Raw genomic sequence first — 19,945 nt, forward strand, 5'->3', positions numbered from 1 at the left:
ATGGAGCGGCGCAAACGTTCTAAACTGAGGACCCGCAGTGGAGTGGGGTACTCGATCTCATCAGTCACCGCATTAAATCTAATTGGCGGGAGATCGGGGTCTTCGATATCGTCAACCAGTGGGACTAAACTAGCCGCATCCTAAAATTAAGAAAAGGGACATTATTAGACAATCATTTTAATAAATGTTCACAGGAAAATGTATCAACGTTTATCCATATTGTTTGTGAGTCAATTTTTATACATCTCTAATACTTTATCCAGAATCTTGATATTAACTATTAGGAAGGAATTACACCATAGTTAAAGTAAAGTTATTGTCTAATAGCATAGCTATCTGAGCTAAACAACCTATTCTAAGTTACGTAATTATTGCAACATAGAAATATTATAAGAGCTTATCAAACTTACCACAGACAAATCAGCTGCAGATGGAGATTCAATGCGACTTAAGCACATAATAGAGCTCAAGGAAGAGCTGTCGCTGGATACCTCAGCTGTTCTCTCAGAACTGACTCGATTACACCTCCCCATATTGGTGTAAAACTGTGCCAGGGGGATGGAGTTGGTCGCCTAAAATATAATAAATCTTATTAGTTTAATCGCAATACCAGCAATGAGTCTAGGAAAAGCAGGAAATGAGAATGCCTAAAATCCTGTAAAAGCTATATGATTAGGTAGCAATTCAACCCACTTTATACTAGAATTAAAATCTTAGATCGGTTCAAAAAAATGCTTATGCAACCATACATTTTAAGATTAATATTCTACCAATAAAAGAATTTTAGTTGCAAATACCTCTAGATACGTGTACAAATATACAGCCTCTTTCTGAAAATTAATAGAAAGCTAAAGCATGGGTACTTACATGTAAACGCTCTGTTTGATCAACAATCAACGGACGGAAGCCAGGACTTCCCGTCGAGGTTTCCAAGCCCACAGGCACATTTCTTCCAGTAATCCGATCCTCAGTGGCAGACAAACAGTGTACGGCAAACAGGCCAATTCTGGACCTTACTTCTGCTGGAGTCGATGGACTAGCAGAGGGAGCCTAAAACAAAAGGAAAACATTAAAGTCTTGATCTAACATTTAAACCCCCAATGAGAAACGTACGGCACGAGCAAACTCTTAACTTTCCCAGAGGGTAAATAATATTAGGTTGCTACTTAAGATTTTAGTAAATGTTAACTGGTATCTCAACTTAATTGCGGTAACCGAGCGGATTTCTCTGGCGACATAAAACGACGACAAACGGTGAGCGATATATATGGAAGAGCCGAAAGTCAACGTTGAGGAAGTGAGAATAGGACAGAACAACCCTGCACCAACATGATGCTTTATTAGACAAAACGGGTGGCTAGAAAAAAAAAACTATACAAAACAAAAAAAAAAAGAAATATACAACAGAAGAAAACTCACCTGTGTATCCGACAGAATATCATCAATCTCAGAGGACGCGGCTTCATACATGGTGTCCGACGGCTCCGCAGTTGGCGACATAGCCCCAGCTCTAGTCCTGTTGGTCCTGTTACTGCAGTGGAGAAGCTCAATGGTCCTGACGCCTATGTTTCGGAGGCGCGTACATACATCTCTTATCCAGCGAGCCAGCGACCTGTCTGAGGTGTTGTCAATACGTGTAAGAGTCTCAAGCCCTACAGCGCCGAAGAAGACCACTATAAGAGCACATGAAAACAAGCCTAAACCCAACAACATGTTAATTAAGCCATCCATGTTGAATGTGTCCAGACTCGTCTTCTGGTCTCTCCCCAACTCGGCAGACCCAGAATCACCTCCGGCAACATCGTCACCAATGTCACCGCAGGAGTTCTGCATCACCGAATTGAGGAGAGACCAGATGATTTGTATCGTTCTACTAAGCATCAGTGAGAGATGCTCGTTGCCGAACATCTCCCCTTGATCCCTTCCGGACTTTACAGTACTTGTACCCCCATAGTCATCGACATCAGCAAGGCTTGGCATCCCAGACTGATCGCTGTACACTGAACTCGAGTCGTCTAAGGAGTTTTCAAGAAACGAGGAATTGGCAAGAGTGGCCGCAGCCGCCCTCATTGATTCCTCGAATCTTTCCTTAATATTCTGATGCGCGTCCAGGCTGTCAGGCACATACATTATGAGCAAATGTAAATTTAAAATAGAGGACTAGTGATTCTGAAAGGCAATATAGTAAAGTTAATTTTGTGAAAAAGACTGTACACACGAATTTTTGTATTCTAAGCAACTATGGTTGAACCTCCTAACCATTAAAACTTTGATTTATCATCTAAAAGTAAAATTCTTTAAGTTAAAGAATATGTAATTAATCTTACATGATTCAACGCTTAAAAATAGCTATCGTTAAGCTATTTAAACATTAAAACTTTGTTTTATTAGATTCAATTAAGTTAAAGAATATGTAATTAATTTTACATGATTCAATGCTTAAAAATAGCTATCGCTGAGCTATCAAAAACATATTCATTATGATGTATCAAGCAATAAAAACTTATGTACTAGCTAAATCTGAATATCTTCAATGATGTTTTAAAAACACTTTCGATAAAGCTAGCTAAATATAATTTTTGTAAGCGACCATTTTTTTATGATATGGTTGAGTTACTCGTAACGTAAATAATCTATCAATTAGCGTCATTATAATTGAGTTAAGTAAAAAGAAAATCTTATTTTAAAACCTATAGTAAAATTGTTTTAGAAGATTTGAATCAGGACACAATAAGTTTTGATTGTAAAAAGGGAACGCTGTAATCAAAAGTTAAAACGAATAGAATGATGGAACATATCTGTGTCAATATAAGTTTTGTTTACGATGAACGAATTTAACTTTTGCAGACGGAAAACGTAAACAAAACAAGGTACGTCAATTTACCTGATGACTCAGATATGTCCTATCAAAACTACAAATATTATATAGAATAAAATTGTCATATATTGAAGATGTACCCATATTGCTTCTAACCCACTTTCGTTTAAAAACACAGTGATAAAGGCCTTATCGACGAAGAAAATAAGATTCTTGAGTCTTAAATAGCGGCTAACGAATGCAATAATGGGCATATCAACAATCTATAACATAAAAACATTCATATAAAACAAACGGGTTACTATATTTTATCACTTTTATATAAATTCTCTTGGAATTTAGCGGTAAAATTAAACACTCGAACGCAAGCTCCGCTCGCAAAGACAATTATTATATAAATGAGCATAATTACTGGGCCGCCAGCTTTTTATAACCTCGCTCAAATCCAACCCCTATCACTTTTGACCGCCCAAACATAAACAAAGGGTTGACAACTTATTGTTACGTAAAATTTAATTACGGACGTCGAACGATATATTTTATAGATATTAAGTCAAAAAGGTACACTTGATAGCGACGTAACGTAAGATATTAGTCTTTAAAATGATTAAAATTTATTCATGTTAAAAATAACATAAATACAGCTAATACCAACAATGGTATAAACCATATGTACATATACAAAATATACAAACAAAGGGTTACCAACTATTGTTAGTAAAATCTTATATTTTTACATACATACGAGTAATGTAACCAAAGAAAATAATACGATATGTAAATACTAATTGTACTTATACATTTTTATATAAAATATTGTTTATATTCAGGAAACAGTTATATTTAACAAGAAATAGAGATAACTAACCAATCCATTATAGGTCTATCTGTAACGAAAGAATTTCTAGAATATCCCAGGGACAAAAGGATTAATAAAAGATTATTAAAACTTCTTTTGTTTAGATTACCATAGCCAGGATACCCCAAGGAACCGGTTGGAGCACGCGCACTAACTCTTTTTAGGATCTACCATGGACCAGCCTGGAGATAACCTAGATGATCATGGAGTATTGGAGCCCTACCACCACCCTACCTTGGACGGACTGCGGTTGTGTTCCTGTCAACACCTTGACACAATAGACGAGAACAACAACATCATCACCACACCAGAGTACGATGGATTCTCAGAGAACCTGTCCATCACCATCAGGAATTTCTTGTTAAATACAGCCCTGACTACCAGAGAAGATAGTAGAGTGGAGACCGATAGTGACACTAGCTCCAGCAGCACACTGTCCCTCTCTACCAATGACCTCAACCAACTCTACTATGACCTGGAAAATCACTCAATCACCTTGGACGAGAATGGAAACGAGGTAGCACAAGTGGACGCCCTTGGCTACATATCTACCTCACCCCCAACCTCAACCTACACTTCGAACGAGAGCACTTCACCACCTAGTTCATCATCAGAAGAAGCTGAACTATCCAGAACAACCAACGCAAAAACATTTATTGATGTGACAATGTTAGATAAAACTAAACCCCTCAAGAAAAGAATGTATTCTATTTGGGAGGTTTATCATCTTGTATACCCAGCTATGAAAATACGCAAATCATACTTTCTTAATGGAAAGCGTATTTAACTTAGCTTGGAATACATTTATAGTTTATTATATATGCCTATATACTGGGACTACTAAACTTTTTCTTTTTCTCTTTTTTCTTTTTTAACAACTTACCCCCATTGGAGATGCGATCCTCAATTTTCAAATTCTTTGAACGTACATATGAGACTTTTACAGAAATGCTTCGCATCCACAACTATCTATCTATGCTTGATATAAAATCAACACTATATAGATCATATTATGAACCTTTGATTGACACGTGCCCTGCAATTAACTAGTAGCACTCAGGGGCAAGACACAATTACTTTAGCTAGGCCCAAGGCATTATTTGTATCAATTTATGCATTCATAGGCCTGTTTCTACCTATATGACACCATATACGGGTAACGACAGCCTATTCATGGTAATCTGTATGTGATTTGCTAATAGTATATGTTTATTAAAGATATTATGTTTATAGTTAATGTAATCATATAAACAACCAGTACATATATGTATGCCTACAACCATGCCTGATTTACGTCACATATTAACACACAGATATTTAATTGCACAGACAAACACTAAAATCCTGGTCCAGAGCTAATGTTATAGCATGTACCTCTTGAATTTATTCAGTTATTTACTAACTCTCCTACCATCAACTTCTCTTTCTGGCTTTAAAAGGTAATGACTTAGTTGTTTGGCATGCATTGTAGTTTAAATTTAGGCCCCTTAGTACTTAGCATGAATTGAGCTCAGGCCTTATGTTAGAACTCTAACACTTAGCACAATTCACTGCTTGGGACTTAGGGCATATTTCTGTCCTACTCTACTTATAATTTTAACACTTATCCTGTAAATATTTCCATACTTAACTTATGCACTTGTGATATAAATACACTTTATAAAAACATTTTCCTTCCTTAATACTTAATATACTTATATGATTCTGATCGAATATCAAAACCAACCATTTATTCTTAGGTTAAAGCAACATAATACTTCGCGTGGGTCTTTTGTTGAGCTTCCACCAGCTCAACCAAATTCGTATTATACTTGTGGGAATAGAGGGTTAAGCATTCTAAACAAGCGAACCGACGATGAGAATGTCTATGTGTATTGCATTAAAATTAGGTTTTAGTAGTACTCATAGAAGAGCGGTCTCCATACCAAAATATGGACAAACGCCCCATTCGCACACACATATTTAATAATAGAGTGCTTCGCTAAATTGTTTGGTTCTGAAATGTAAAAATTTACCTAGTTCTCAAAAAAAAGATCTTTGAACCATGGTAAAACTATCATTACAGAGTATTTGCGATACTGAAAAAACAATAACTTTTTTATGAGTGGAAACAAAAAAATTAAGAGTAAAATATAAAAATCTAGAAAAAAACACCAATATAGAAAACCTGTACGTATGGATTCCCAAATTTAAATACGTTTTTAATCTTACTACTTGAGGCCCTTTTTAGAGTTAAGCTAGAGTAGTCAGAAAATGGCTAAATTTTAAGCTGAAAAATTTATATAAGTCCTTTTATCTGGAAACTAATTTTCGACTATTGGTTTCAGCTATGACAAAAAAATAATTTTACAGCTACTGCCAACTAAAACAGATGTACTTCTGCCACTGAGGATTGGCAAAGTTTTCTCATAGGCCCTGGAAGGTTTATTACTAAACCTCCCATGATGAATGGACCCAAGACATTTTTTTAGACTTTTTCTTTTAAAACTAAAAGTGAAAGTGGGGGGATCGACTTCCCCCCCCCCCCCTCCCAATTGCCCATACAGGCCTATATGAGCGTAGCCGTTAATATCAAAGTCAAGTAAATTGAAATAAGGGCGATGTAATAGTTTTGTTTATGCATTGCTTTGTAGGCGGCCCTAACCATTCTGGACATAACTTGCGTTGCCCTAACCATTCTGGACATAACCTGCGTTGCCCTAACCCTAGAGCCCTACGGGGATATCCAGTACTTACTACCCAGTATAACCTTTCCTAAGAGTTTCTAGGGGTTAATGTATTGCTGTTTTTAAATGATTTATTTTGCGGTTAACATAAAGAAAACTATACATTTGTGGTTTTTTATACATGATGTGTCTATTGCTAAGGCGAATACAAAGTGGTCAATATAAAATCTAGTTTCTAGATCAGCAAGAAAAATGAAATAATATATGAATAATATCTGTACTAGGCTGTTACAACAATGTCATATTATATACCATAGTTAACTCTAAAAATAGCCTTACTTACAAATACACTTAAATGTATAATGGCAACAGGAAAAATCGTTTAGTTCTTAAAATTCTTTAAACTGTTAACACTACTTCTAATTAAAAAATTTTAAAAGCCTTACTTCACTGTGGGATCTCTGTGAAGCTTCCATAAAATTAAAGAACTGAGTCGGTTCAGCAGTTATCAAAATCTTAAGCAGAAGCTACACAAAAAAACCTTACTACTTTATATTAATATAGTAAGTATAGTGTTTATTATTTTAGAAAAAAATGAAATTGTTTCTTGCCGTTTGTATTGTATTATTTGCTATGTCAAATGGTCAAAATTTTGATTACGGAGACTATGGGTTAAGTTTCTATTTTATTTTTATACTAAGAAAACATATATAGCATCGTATTACAGACAACCCTTTGGGGTAAACAGAACTGGTTTTAATCTTATATTTTTTTCTTTTTAATATACGTGAAAAGCTGACTATAATACGATGCGATAATAGTTATTTCTTGCATCTTATTATAAACGGCTTTTCGTGGATATAGAATGTACAATTATATATAAAACTAGTTTTTTTAGCCCCGCGGTGCCGAAGGCACCGGTTAAAAAACTGGTTTTAATCTTATGATTGTACATTTTTTTTTCGTAGAAAGCTGGATATAATACGATGCTAGAAATAGTTTTTTTCGTATGGATGAGAACCGGTTCCTATCCACCGGATTCGAATGAATACGAGAACTAACTATTCCATGATATAAAACCCTAATTGGAAAAGGGGACAAACCCTTACCCATTTAAAGTTATTCATTAAAATGTATTTTCTAAGGGGTGTATTGGAAGCGTTGGGAAAATTTTTGTTGTCTTTTAATATGATTCGGACGAACAGAATTACTAATTATCTGCGCTGATATTTTTTAGTTTTAAGTTTTATTTTAGCCCCCTCAAGCTGCCATTCATACTGTAGACCAGGAGTCATGTAGAACAGGTAAGAACAATTTTATAGTATCGTTGCAATCCGGGATCTGAAGGGATAGGACAATTGCCGATTAATAAGACAATGTACATCCCCTATGATAATACACAAAATAGTGGTTTAAACAATTGAACCAACTGATCAAAATTAAATAAAAGTTCCCAAAGTTGTTAAGCTAACGAATAGAAAGGTTTTATTATAAAACTTTGGTGAAAAGTGTCCCATCCTTCCCTGCGTTTTGATTCAATATGTTCAGTTTGCTTTCATGTTTATCTCATGTAAGCAAACTGAACATTTTGGCAGTAAATTATACTAGTACCCAAATTATCTTTATAAGCTTATTTTGTGGCTGAAAACTTGGAGTACTTTTATTAGATATTGATTAATGGTTCAAACTATCAGTGTCCTAACTTTTTAACCAATAAATTTAGTCTACAGAAGTGGTAATCATTTGGGTGGTCAGCCCTTATTGTGCATTGTAGAGTGGTGTATAACACCCTAAATATTGAAATAAGGAAGTCAATTTTCAGCCACTAATGGTTTTACACTCCCTTGGTTAATCGATGTGTACGATATTAGTCTTATATCCTTAAGATCCCCGAATTTTAAATAAATTAGAACATAAAAATCGTCGAATCAATTTTAAACTCCTATTCATCCTGTTAATGTAATTCTTTTTCGTTATATGATGAAGTTAAATTAAAATAAGATTTAACCCTTACAGATCGGGCCCCAATTCCCACCTTAATAGATCGGGGGGGGGGGGGGGGCTCCAAGAGCCCCCCCTTCTATCTCGGCTCCTGGTACAGATAAAGACGTAAAAATTTTTTCTGGTGATTCATGTGTATTTTTAGAGAAAATTACATTTTCTAGTCATAGCAGTCAGACCGCTCCTTAGCCGCTTTTTAGCGGCCAGCCGCTAAATTTTAAAACAGCTGTAGAGCGGCCAATTTTGCAGCTAGGATGACCAAATTTTAGGACGAACTTTTTTTTTCATAACAAAAAAATTTCTTTTTCTGATTATCGCCGAAAAACGGCAAATAACGGAAACCGCCATTTTCGGCGGTTACGGCGGTAAAACGGCGGTTGGCGGCGCAAATTAATATTTTTATCTGTTTATTATTGCTCAAGGATTTACCAAAAAAAATTATAGGTCTCTAGCTGTAATAGAAGCCACGATATTCATGATATATGTCTGTAGTAAAAGCCGGACAAAAATCGGTCATAAAGTCGGTCAGGGAGCGGTCAAACGGTCATAACACCACTTTTCTCAGAAGGTCATTGATATCTAAGTATTCACCAAAAAAATTTTAGGTTTTTACCTTATACACAAAAGTAATAATGTAGAAATTAAGATTTTTTTAGATTTTTTCTAATTTTTTTTGCTACCCAACCGACTTTGACCGGACACCACGACCGACACAGACCAGATATCCTAATAAAATCAACTCTTGCCGACGTATAATTACTAAACTTAAAAAGTCATGAAGTTACAGCTCTCCATCTTACCTACAAAAAAAATGAGATTGAAAAAACTAGAGGGGGGGGGGCTCTTGGAGCCCCCCCCCCCCCGATCTGTAAGGGTTAAAATATTTTTATTTAGGATGTACAGAACGAGTACTTTCTGACGGCATATCAAGATGTATTCAGGATAGGTTTATCAGATTTAACCCAAGGTACACTTTTTAGTAATGAAGCTACTCTATAATTCATTTTATCTTTCCATAAGACTGTCCCTAACAACGTTGAGGAAATGGGAATTTCTATAACATGTATTTTTTTAAAGATTCCCCTCACCAGTAATTCGCTGACCTAACCGGATCACTTAGTTTTTGTTGAGATTTTTCAACTTAATTTAGAGTGTCCAAAAAGATAATTCACTTCTATTTTTTATTTTAGAACTTTACTGAGATTTGAGTCAACTTGGTGCTAAATAAAAATGAAGATCAAGAGTAGAAAAATAATGTTTCCTATAATTGTAAAATAAATAAGTTTATTAGTTATAGTGTTCAAGATTTTTTTCTTCCATATACCTTTCTCCTTATTAAAAATATATTTCCTATATTTTTCTTATGATTAAATTTATCATACTTATATAGTTATTTTTTTGTTCATCAAATATTTTCATAGTCGTTTGTTAGTGTTTTCACTATATATTCCTCTGCTACTCTATAATGTTCATATGTCCGAACATTCGATCCTCAATCTGTTACTACATCAGACCAAGTAGCACAAAAAGACTATACTTAATATGATTTTTTTTTGTATAAAAATGTAGTTAAATCAAATACGACATCTTATGTAATATTATATTTAGTGATTAGTTTACTTTATTGTCACCGCTGTGCTATTAAGCTAATGAAGCACTTATAAACCCTCCTTTATTTTTTAAAATAAAAGGGGGGAGGCTGGGTGGAGGTATCGTATTGTTTTTTTTTAGTCGGACTTAGAGCACTTTATCAGAGTTTAAGTAAATCTGGTGCAACATCCAAGTAATAATATATCCATTTGCATAGCCTATAACTAAGGATCTAAGGATTACTAAAACTAAAATCTTAGATAGAAGACGACTTTTGTTATAGTCTTATCTTTATTAATGTAATATATATATTCGACACAAATAAAAATAAGTTAATTTAAAATGAATAAATTCGAATAAAGAAGTATATTTAAAAATGGTAAGTCGATATTACATTTTAGGTCTGTTTTTCTTATGCCATACAGTCCACTGAAACCATTAAAATTTCATGTCAACAGAAAGTTTTTACAGGGTTACTACTTATTTTAAATAAAGATCCCCGTTATCAAGTAATAGGATAATAATATTTCATTTATTTTTTAGATTTGATTTGAAAAGAACACAAATAGGACCAATTATATTATATTTTATTCTCTGAATCTCTGAGAGGGAGGAGACAGCAGATTAAAAATCATACTGGCCCCTGAAGTTTATTACATGTTCTTTTACAATCGTTGGCATTTATTAGATCTTAATTAATTTACAAAAGAGGATATTTTGTTTATCAGCATTGGGAATTACAAAGTGTTGACTAATTTTCTAAACATTGACGGCAAAAAATCACGAAACCTAATTAATTTAAACATATTAAAAGATTCAAAAGATTCAAAATTATTTTAATAGTTGTGTTTTATCTTATCTTAAATTAGCACTTATTTATGGCAAACTGACCAACTAACTCACTGATTAGTATACAGTAGCTATGCTTCTAAAAAAAACAAGTGTTATGCAAATATTATTCAACTTGTTTAAAAAACAAACAATTTTTATTTTAAAAAGTAACTTCACACAGAATTAAACAAACAAACTTAACACCTTGCCTATTTCAAGCAAAATTATACATACGTATTTTAAAGTGGTGATGTTAAAAATATTTATTTACGAAAACCCATGGATTAGAACAATTGCTGAGCCACACTGAAAGAAGTTTAAAACCTGCCCCAAACCTAAAATTTCTTGAAATCTTTGGAACGATCGGCCTAATTGTTTACGAGATCTCCTTAAACATACACAAAACACTATTTTTGAAATAAGTCCTTCTGCCATATGCTTTATACTTTACCTTGACTTTTAAATAAGTCTTTCTCTCATATGCTTTATACTTTACCTTGCCTTTTATCTCAATTTAAAAACAAAATAAATTTAAAAAAATATTTTTTATAAGGGCATTTATTCAAATTTCCTTTAGCATTTACATGTTTAAACTTGTGGATTTTCAAGTTTTTCACAATCCTAATAATTCTTATTTCAGCTAGCAATTAGTAAAATGTTTGTTGTCATCCTTGTTTTATGGTCAGATTTCCATAATTTTTCTTTATCACGAAGTTACTTTGCATATATTTGAATGTAAAAGAACAAACAAATATCAGATTTAACCTCACCTACAAGCGCAATAGAATATTTTTGGAGTTTTAAGTATTTAATTTTACTTAGCACTTTAGTAGTACTATAGAGGCTCAATAGACCTAGAATATACAGAAGTAAAAAAGAACAAGGGCAAATTCGATACAGATTTTAAGGGTTTATTATTTTTTTCTCAACATTTTATCTAAAAAACTTTTTTCAAACATTGTTGGAAAACTCAAAAAAAACTTTTGTACAAAATTGGACTCTGGATTAGCCTACGATCCTTTTTTACTTTTTAATCTGTAGTTTTGGAAATTAATAATTCCATTTTCATTCTAGTTTTTTTCGACTGTCAGTTTTAGCTTTGTATGTATGACACCTTTGTAATGATATAATCAAGATTGATTTGACACCATCTCACTAGGTCGTAAACAATATTTTTGGTAGGATACTTAAATTTATTCTGCCCAATACTTAAATATTTTGCATTTCCAAATCTTCAAGAAGACACGAGAGATAGGGTGCGTGCATATCCCAAAACCATTCCAGGACTTAAACTGGAAAAAATAGCCTAAAACCATCCTTATATGAAACATTCCTGGAATAAAAAACTCTAGTGGTTCAGTGGTTGGCTATATTTAATAAACAAAAAAACTATATATATTACGATATAATTAATTATTGTTTAAGTTTTGAGCCATTTTTATTCCAATAATAAATCCCTGATCCCTGCCAGAGTAAAACCACTTGGACACATAGACAGGTAATAAATAAAGTATTATTGTACTTCACCATATCTATTTTCTGAGTAGTGTTTATTCAAATTAGGTAATAAAAAAAAGAAAATTATAGTGATTAATATAAATCTAGAATATGCCTAGTACCATACAAGTAAGGATATTCAGTTAGAACAAGCTTGCTCTAGCTAAATTGCTTATACATTTTAAAGAAAAATGATTATTAATATTGTTTAGCTGCGTATTATCTCTGAAATTATTGTACTAAGCACAAGTGATAAAAGACAACAAAATAACCAATTCTCAAGTATAAATTTTGTCACTTTTAGTTTGTAATAACCAGACAAGTCAGAATAAATTTTCAGTTATTTTCCATAATGATACTATTTCCTCGATATTGCTGTCCACTTTATAAACATAATTGTCCTTGTTCAATTTTTTTTATAAAAACCAAGGAGGGAAAGAACAATATAGTTTGATACTGTCAAACATAGTTTATAAACTCGTGTAAGTGTTGGCATTAGAAAGGATAAAATCTTTGAAGGTGGATAAGGAGTAAGGTTAAATCTTGATTGTGCTGTACAAAGTAACAATCTAATTTATTTCTTACTCACTAGAGAATGCATCCATAACATCTAGAGGCTCTATATATGAAGGGGAAGGGAGGAAGGGAGAAAAATAAACTAAACCTATTCCTTAACTGGAATCTAAGTATTATATTAGCCTAAAACCATCCCGGGAACTATGTGAAACTTCATGTAAATGGAGAACCCAATCAGTTTATAAATTTTGAAATTTTAAAATTTAGAAAAATCTTTATATATACAACAAGTGGCTTGGCCCCTAGGGTCTTTGTCCCTAGAGTACAGCCCAATTGGTTCAGCGGTCACCGAGATCTTAAGCTCCAGACGGACAGACAGGCATCTTTGTATTTTAGATAAGTAGAGTATAGTCACCTCCCTTACGATTCCTGAGTAGAAATATACCTAACTGACAAACAACCTAACCTAAGATTTTGAGTGGAAAACAGCATGAGTGTCCATTTTTGGACTAATTTATCAAACTAACTTCTGTCAAAGTAGTGGTGGTGTTTATACAGAACCGCAGCATGTATTAATAATGAAACTACTTTAACATATTCACTAAAGAAAGTTGATTTATTTTTGCGTAATTTAGTAAATTGTTTTATTATATTTGATTATCTAGGAATGTTTTTTTTCCTTGTACAAATTTATTTTTCTGTATGAAATACTAGCGGCTATGCCCCTAGCATCTAGAAACTTTGTATTTGAAGGGGCTTGAAAAATGGCTAATAACCAACCCCAACATTAAATCTGAAAATTTAATAGCTTAAAACCATCACAAGACATATGTGAAGCTTGCCTAAAACAGAGAACCTAATCGATTCAGTTGTTACTAAGTTTCAGTTAAAAATCCCTTACTACTTTATATGATAGGATTTTTGTGTAATTTTATTAAATTGTTTTCTAGTATTCATTCGAATCCGGTGGATAGGAACCGGTTCTCATCCATACGAAAAAACTGTGTCTAGCATCGTATTATATCCAGCTTTCTACGAATATAGAAATGTACAATCATAAGATTAAAACCAGTTTTTTAGCCCCGAAGTGCCGAAGGCACGGGTTAAAAAAACTATATCCGCGGAAAGCGGTTTATAATACGATGAAAGAAATTACTATTATAGTTAGGGATGTTTTTCAATTATAAAAATTCATTTTGCTTTATAACTATTTTAATTGTAATTTCGTATTCTTTAAAAAAAGACTAAATTTGGTTTAACACAAAATTGTTCGACGCGTGACATAATAATATGGAGTTAAATTAACAAAGAATTTCTATAATAGTTATTTCTTGCATCGTATTATAAACAGCTTTCCGCGAATATAGAATGTACAATTGTAAGATTAAAACCAGTTTTTTTAGCCCCGAGGTGCATTTTTATATTCGTAGAAAGCTGGCTATAATACGGTGCTAGACATAGTTTTTTCGTATGGATGAGAACCGGTTCCTATCCACCGGATTCGAATGAATACGAGAAAAAGATTGATGAACTTGTTCCAGTATCTCTTAGAAACTGAATGATATCCGGTGGATTAAAACCGGTTCTCAGCAAGCAATACTGAAAAATCATGTATCACAGACAATTTTCCACTTATATGAAAATAAAACTGGATCTTTAAATGTGTAGCCGTTGCCGCAGCCGTAGCCGTGGCCGTAGTCGTGGCCGTCGCCACTGCCAGTGCTACCAATAAAACATGGATTTTTAAATGTTTAAATTGTTTACGTATTATTATTATTGTTTTATTTCATATTTTTACTTAAAATTTAAAAAGTGGTTGTGATCTAAAGATCGCATATAGCCGTGGCCACGCGTAGGAAATTCAGATCAATATCCGCGGAAAGCTGTCTATAATACGATGCGACAAATAACTGCTATCAGCTTAAAAATCATTTTTAAAAAAAACTAAGAGAAAGCTCTCCTAAATAATATTGTATAATACCAGGTTAATGTTCTGTGTGTATGCCGGCTATGATCTCGTAAACGAAGTTTAGTATCTATCCAGTGCAGGTTCTAAGCTATTTGAGGAGTTAATGATTCAACCCATAATTATTTATTAGGAGTACTAAGTTACATGAACTGAGCGCATATCTTTTGCAAACTTTGATGTAATTATATTGGCTTAAAAATCTTTTAGTAATTAATGGCTCCTTTTAAAACTTTATCTGACCCTTATAAATCTAAAGTTTCTTTTCTGATAACACAAAAATGTATCTCTTAATACACGTTGTTGAAATATATAGATAGATAAAATATTTGGGATCTAAAATAGAATGCAAATAGAAAACGTGTGTCTGTTGGTTTGCACCAAAAGATCTCGCTAACCACTGGACAGTTGGACTGATATGATTTTCTTTACAGGGAATCTACAAGCGGGCTAAAATAACGATTCCCCTTTCCATCCCCTTTACCCCATTCCCTTCACTTCGGCTGGATGAACGAACTGGCCAATAAACTAGTTCCATCATAGCCAACTAAATTGACGACATTTTTCCCCCCGTCATTAAATCTACGTATATTCTACACCATTGCATTGCAAGAAATGTGTCTTTTAAAAATAATAACCATCAATTGGATTTCTTTACTTTTTCTTTTTAAAGCCAAAATTCAATAAACAACGCATGGTCTAGGTGCTATTAATTAAGGCAATGTATACATAGATCAAAGATAATGAAAGTTAATTAAAACAAAAACTGTAACATTGAATGATGTATAAATGTTTTAAATAAAGCTATCTATCAAGTTATTGCCAATTTAAACCATACTAAGATTTAATTAGGTTTAATGGGTAAAGATATGTGGTAAAGAAAAAATTTCTAAAAACAAATATTTCTATTTCTAACCTTTCATAAAATGGCACAATCTTAAAAGCGTAGTTATTCTATAATCGGGTACATGGCGTTCCTGCAACTGGCAGAATTACAGCTGGATGTAATTTTGTCGAAATGTAAAAACCTCTGCCAAAAATACAGTCATACTTAAAGTAACCGCCATAAATACATCTAACACAGGCATTTATACATCCAAAATTGTCAATTTTACATCTATTTCTTGCCAATTTTACATCTAAACTTTTTTATATGTCATAAATACATCCTATACATTTTAATTAATAATAAACAATAGTGAACTGTTTAGTAGACATTTATTATCAATACAAGAACATGCATAAATATTATATTAAAATTATAGTTAAATGTTTAAAATCTTCAAAATTGAATTTATACAGTTGATCGTGATGACCTTGACATTGATCATTATTAAATGTATAAATGTGAGTTAAATAGAATTTTACAAGGTAATACACATTTAGTAGTCAGACATACAAAATCTGCATGTGTTACTTGGAGGAATGGAATTTCCAGTTACGATTATAGAATTGCTACACTTCTTAACCCTTTACAGTCGGGCCCCTTGCCTCACCTTAATCGATCGGGGGGGGGGGGGGGGGGGGGGCGTTAAACGCCCCCCCTATTATCTCCGTTCCTATTAGAGCTAGAGGGCCTGTACCGGATCGGACGTTCTTATTAACTTTTTAAAAACCAAGATAGCCCGCCTCGAGCGGTGTGACGGTGCTACTCGTTGAGTTGGTAACGTTGCGGCTGAGATGATACAAGAGCGAAGCGACTCGTTCCCTTCGGTTGAACGTCTCCGATAAGTTAAAGAACAAAACTACTTGCAAGTACCCACAGGGGATTTATAAGTTTCTGGATAATTAATGGCAGCTAGTAATAGCTGCATAAAAATTGGAGTTGATACTCTACTAACAACTGTTTCTGCGGAACTGATATATTTTTAATAGACAAATATAGTTTACACAAATTAATGAATACATATTATACATATAGGAAAATTACAGAGTATTGGAGGGCGTTTTCTGATCATACAGGGATGGCTGGGGATACACGTAGGTCTGCACATGACATTTAAGCAGGCCGGAGTGTATGCTGAGTTTCCCGAATAGTCACGTTCAGTTGTGCCGGGGAAATCTCCGTGATGCATTGAGGATGCCGTCCCTGGATATCTGGAGCCTTTCTAATAAAAGTACATAAGTTAAATATCTCCTAAAAACCTACACGCGTAGATTATGAAAAGGTCAAATGTACATATTTATGCGCAGATAAATATGTATATTGATTTCTTGGAAAATTTTGAGAGCTCACATGATAATATCATACTATTTCACAGAATATAAAAAGTACTAATGTTTCATAATTTTAACTCGAGATCCGTCATTTGTGGGCTTAAAAATGCAAATAAAAGTAAAATCAAAAGAGAAAAATAAATGCTTTAAAATGCTACTAATTTCATAAAAATCTGTCCACTCGTTTAGGATATCGAAAAATGTCATTCTGCTTATTTTATAAGTATCTCAAGTAGGCCCCACTACATTTTCTCCCCTTTTTATCTGGCTAGACAGACATGCCAGATAACATAACGCTCAAATTGGCAAAGACAATGGACTAGACGGCCAATTATACCTATTATTCTGTCATGGTATTAAGGTTGATATCCTAGATGATCTAGTCGCAGTGCTGTATGATGGCAAGGATGCAGGATCCAGAATGGTAGGCTGTATCTCTGTCGTCTGTATCTTCGGGGTTGATGTCGTTGGTAATAGCGACGTTGTCTCTGCTGCTGTAGTAGGTTCTCGCCTCTCAGTTCTGGTATCGGCCTTCTTCTTTCTCATAAGCTTCTGGTAGGAATGCTTGTTATAAAGGTAAAGGTGGGCAACTAGGGCGATGGCGGCTCCAGGGCCTACACGTAGAAAGGTGAGGGTGATGCATATCAGATCAGTAATAAATTTCAGCCCTAGGATGACCAGGCATGCGAATGCCATTAAATCGCCGTATTCATGGAGCCAGCTCTTGACGCTGCTCCATAGGTCAATTTCGCGTTCCATGTCGGGCACTAGATTATCAAGGGTGTACAGGGGTAGGTTGTTGGTAGAAAGTTGGTTACAATTTCCGTCTCCAATGCAGAGTCCGTAGGTGATCTCCTTCAGGCTTGCTTCGGTGTAGGAGGGGAAGGTGAGGGTGTGTAACCATTCAGCTCTTTCTCTTTCCGTGTAGATTCCTCCATGGCTGTAATCCGTCCAGTTAACTAGAGGGGTGTCGATGGTCATCTCCATGGGGGCCTGAGTCTTGATGATGGCGGGGGTCAGCTGTACCCAGCCTTCCTTAGACTTGACGGTTAGGGGGAAGGTCGCCGAACATGTTACCCTTGTAGAATGCACCTTATAATGTTTAGTTGCAGCATCTGCATAGCCACCAGGATCTAAAGGTATATCTTGATAGCAGTTGACGTCATCCTTGATCTTCTGGGTCCTCTTGGTGCACTGGAAGGTCATCAAAAGATCTCCCTTCAAGAGTCCATAGGTCTGCTCGTGTAGCAGGACCGGTTGGTCTGCCTCTCCGTGGTAATGGGTCTCGCATATGGTCTTCCGTAGTGTTACATCTAGTTGACTGAAGGTTTGGCGCATACTATAGGCTAAATAATTTAAGTGTACTGCAGCTTGAAGGTTAACATCTATCTGTCCGGGGTCGATGGTGGCGAGTCTGCTGAGTTCGCTGGTCTTGCCCAGGTAGATCCCGTCGTGGTCGGTGGTCAGGACATTGAAGGGGCAATGCATTAACTTCATTGCGCCTGTAGTGTTGAGTAAAACTTGTTGTTGGTGGTCCACTAAATAGGTGTCCATGGTGGTGAGGGGGTTGATGGTGTTGACCATCTGTAGAGTGCAGGAACTGTCGTTGATATTCCACACGAAAGTCGCGGCGCCAGTGATGCACTCCCCTTTATGATATGGACACGGTAGGGATAAATGATCTGTTTCGCTCTCTACCTTGTTGTTACTAACCAGGAATGTCTCTTCTTTAAGTAGAATCTGGTACTCGGCTAGCTTCAGGGTGTTGTAGTGGATAGTGTCGCCCATGCGGATGGTCTGCCCAATGCAGGTGATCTTGTCATCTTCCATCTTCAGGGATCCGGCTAGGGTTGCCGAAACATATGTAGGGCGGTTAAGTTTCACTTTAATCGGGTCACCGTAGCCAGAAATTTGATATTCCTGGACCAGTGACATGCGGCGGCAATTTTCTGCAGTAATCTCCTCGTGCCTCATCTTTTGGGGTACGTGCTGCAACTTGAGATGGCCCCAAACTCCGCACTTAAAATGGTATAAGGATACCCTCACTTCGCAGGAGTATCCATATACCTTAGTCAGGGTTGGTCGTTGTAAAATTGTGTAGCGCTCCTTCACTGGAACTTCTTCTGTAGGTTCCTCGGCTCTGCATATTGTTTCCTTGTTGAATTTCTTGATGGTAGAAGGGTTTGTGCAATCTATAATGTCGAGTGAGTAAGCCTCACTAGTTGGTGCTACCGAAGCCGTTAGCAGCGATCAGTTGTAGGAAGATTATCAACATGATAAAATTCCACCTCGCGAGTCTCTAGGATCACCACTTGACAAACTCGTTGATTCGTGTTGAACTCCACTGCTTTGGTACTGAGGTTCCAAAAGACTGCTTGTATCTCGCCGGTGTAGTCGCTGTCCACTAATCCTGCTAGTAGAATTACTCCTTCCCGTTCTATGCTTGAACGGCCGAATAACTTGAGAAAATATCCGGGGGGTACACGAGTGTATAGCTTGAGGGGGATGCAAGTCTGCTTTCCAGGGGGAAGGATTGTGTGGGCGGGGCAGTATATATCATGGCCCGCACTTTCTCTCATACCCTTGTGTGGCAACTTTGCTCCGCATTTGACGGGGATTCTGATTGTCCGCGCAAGTGTCGCCACTGCTGGCGGGTCCATTTCCTCGTCCGAGCTTTCCAACACCTCTTTGCTCTCTTCCACTTGCTGTTGCCAAAGTGTCCAACTCCTCTGTTTCTTGCCTCCGGATTTAGCCCTCTCCCCTTTTTTGGGTGAGTCCATGTACGGCTCCTCATTGTCGCTTAGAGCGCGCTTCTCTACCCGGGGTGTGGAAGGGTATGTGTATGTGGCTCGCTCGCGCTCTCTGTCTCAGCGCGGTGTCTGTGGGGGCGAGTCTCTTCTCGGGCTTCTCTCTCTATCGGGGGTTTGCTTGGCATCTCTCCGTTGGATGCCGGAACCTGACGGCTCGCAAGATCGATCTCTCTC

At 35.6% G+C, this 19,945-nt stretch overlaps 1 protein-coding gene and 1 long non-coding RNA gene across 2 annotated transcripts; one reads left to right on the plus strand and one right to left on the minus strand.

The window, feature by feature from the left end:
• The first annotated feature begins 6,910 nt into the window (after positions 1-6,910).
• On the plus strand, positions 6,911-9,729 carry LOC145325427 (uncharacterized). The gene is made up of 4 exons (XR_013881477.1): positions 6,911-7,014; positions 7,598-7,647; positions 9,239-9,311; positions 9,535-9,729. It is a non-coding gene; the product is annotated as an uncharacterized LOC145325427 (long non-coding RNA).
• A 9,472-nt stretch (positions 9,730-19,201) lies between these two features.
• LOC145326499 (deoxyuridine 5'-triphosphate nucleotidohydrolase-like) lies at positions 19,202-19,741 on the minus strand. Its single transcript, XM_080169870.1, has one exon. The coding sequence runs from the start codon at positions 19,739-19,741 to the stop codon at positions 19,202-19,204; it is 540 nt and encodes a 179-aa protein (XP_080025996.1).
• Positions 19,742-19,945: the final 204 nt, after the last annotated feature.

The sequence above is a fragment of the Acartia tonsa genome, chromosome 8 (genome assembly GCF_053477335.1).
Source record: "Acartia tonsa isolate MP-2025a chromosome 8, ASM5347733v1, whole genome shotgun sequence".
NCBI classification, from domain to species: domain Eukaryota; kingdom Metazoa; phylum Arthropoda; class Copepoda; order Calanoida; family Acartiidae; genus Acartia; species Acartia tonsa.

What these genes read in the sequence shown, in the direction of transcription:
- LOC145326499 (XM_080169870.1), bottom strand. Translation starts at nt 19,741, where the DNA reads ATGGACTCACCCAAAAAAGGGGAGAGGGCTAAATCCGGAGGCAAGAAA.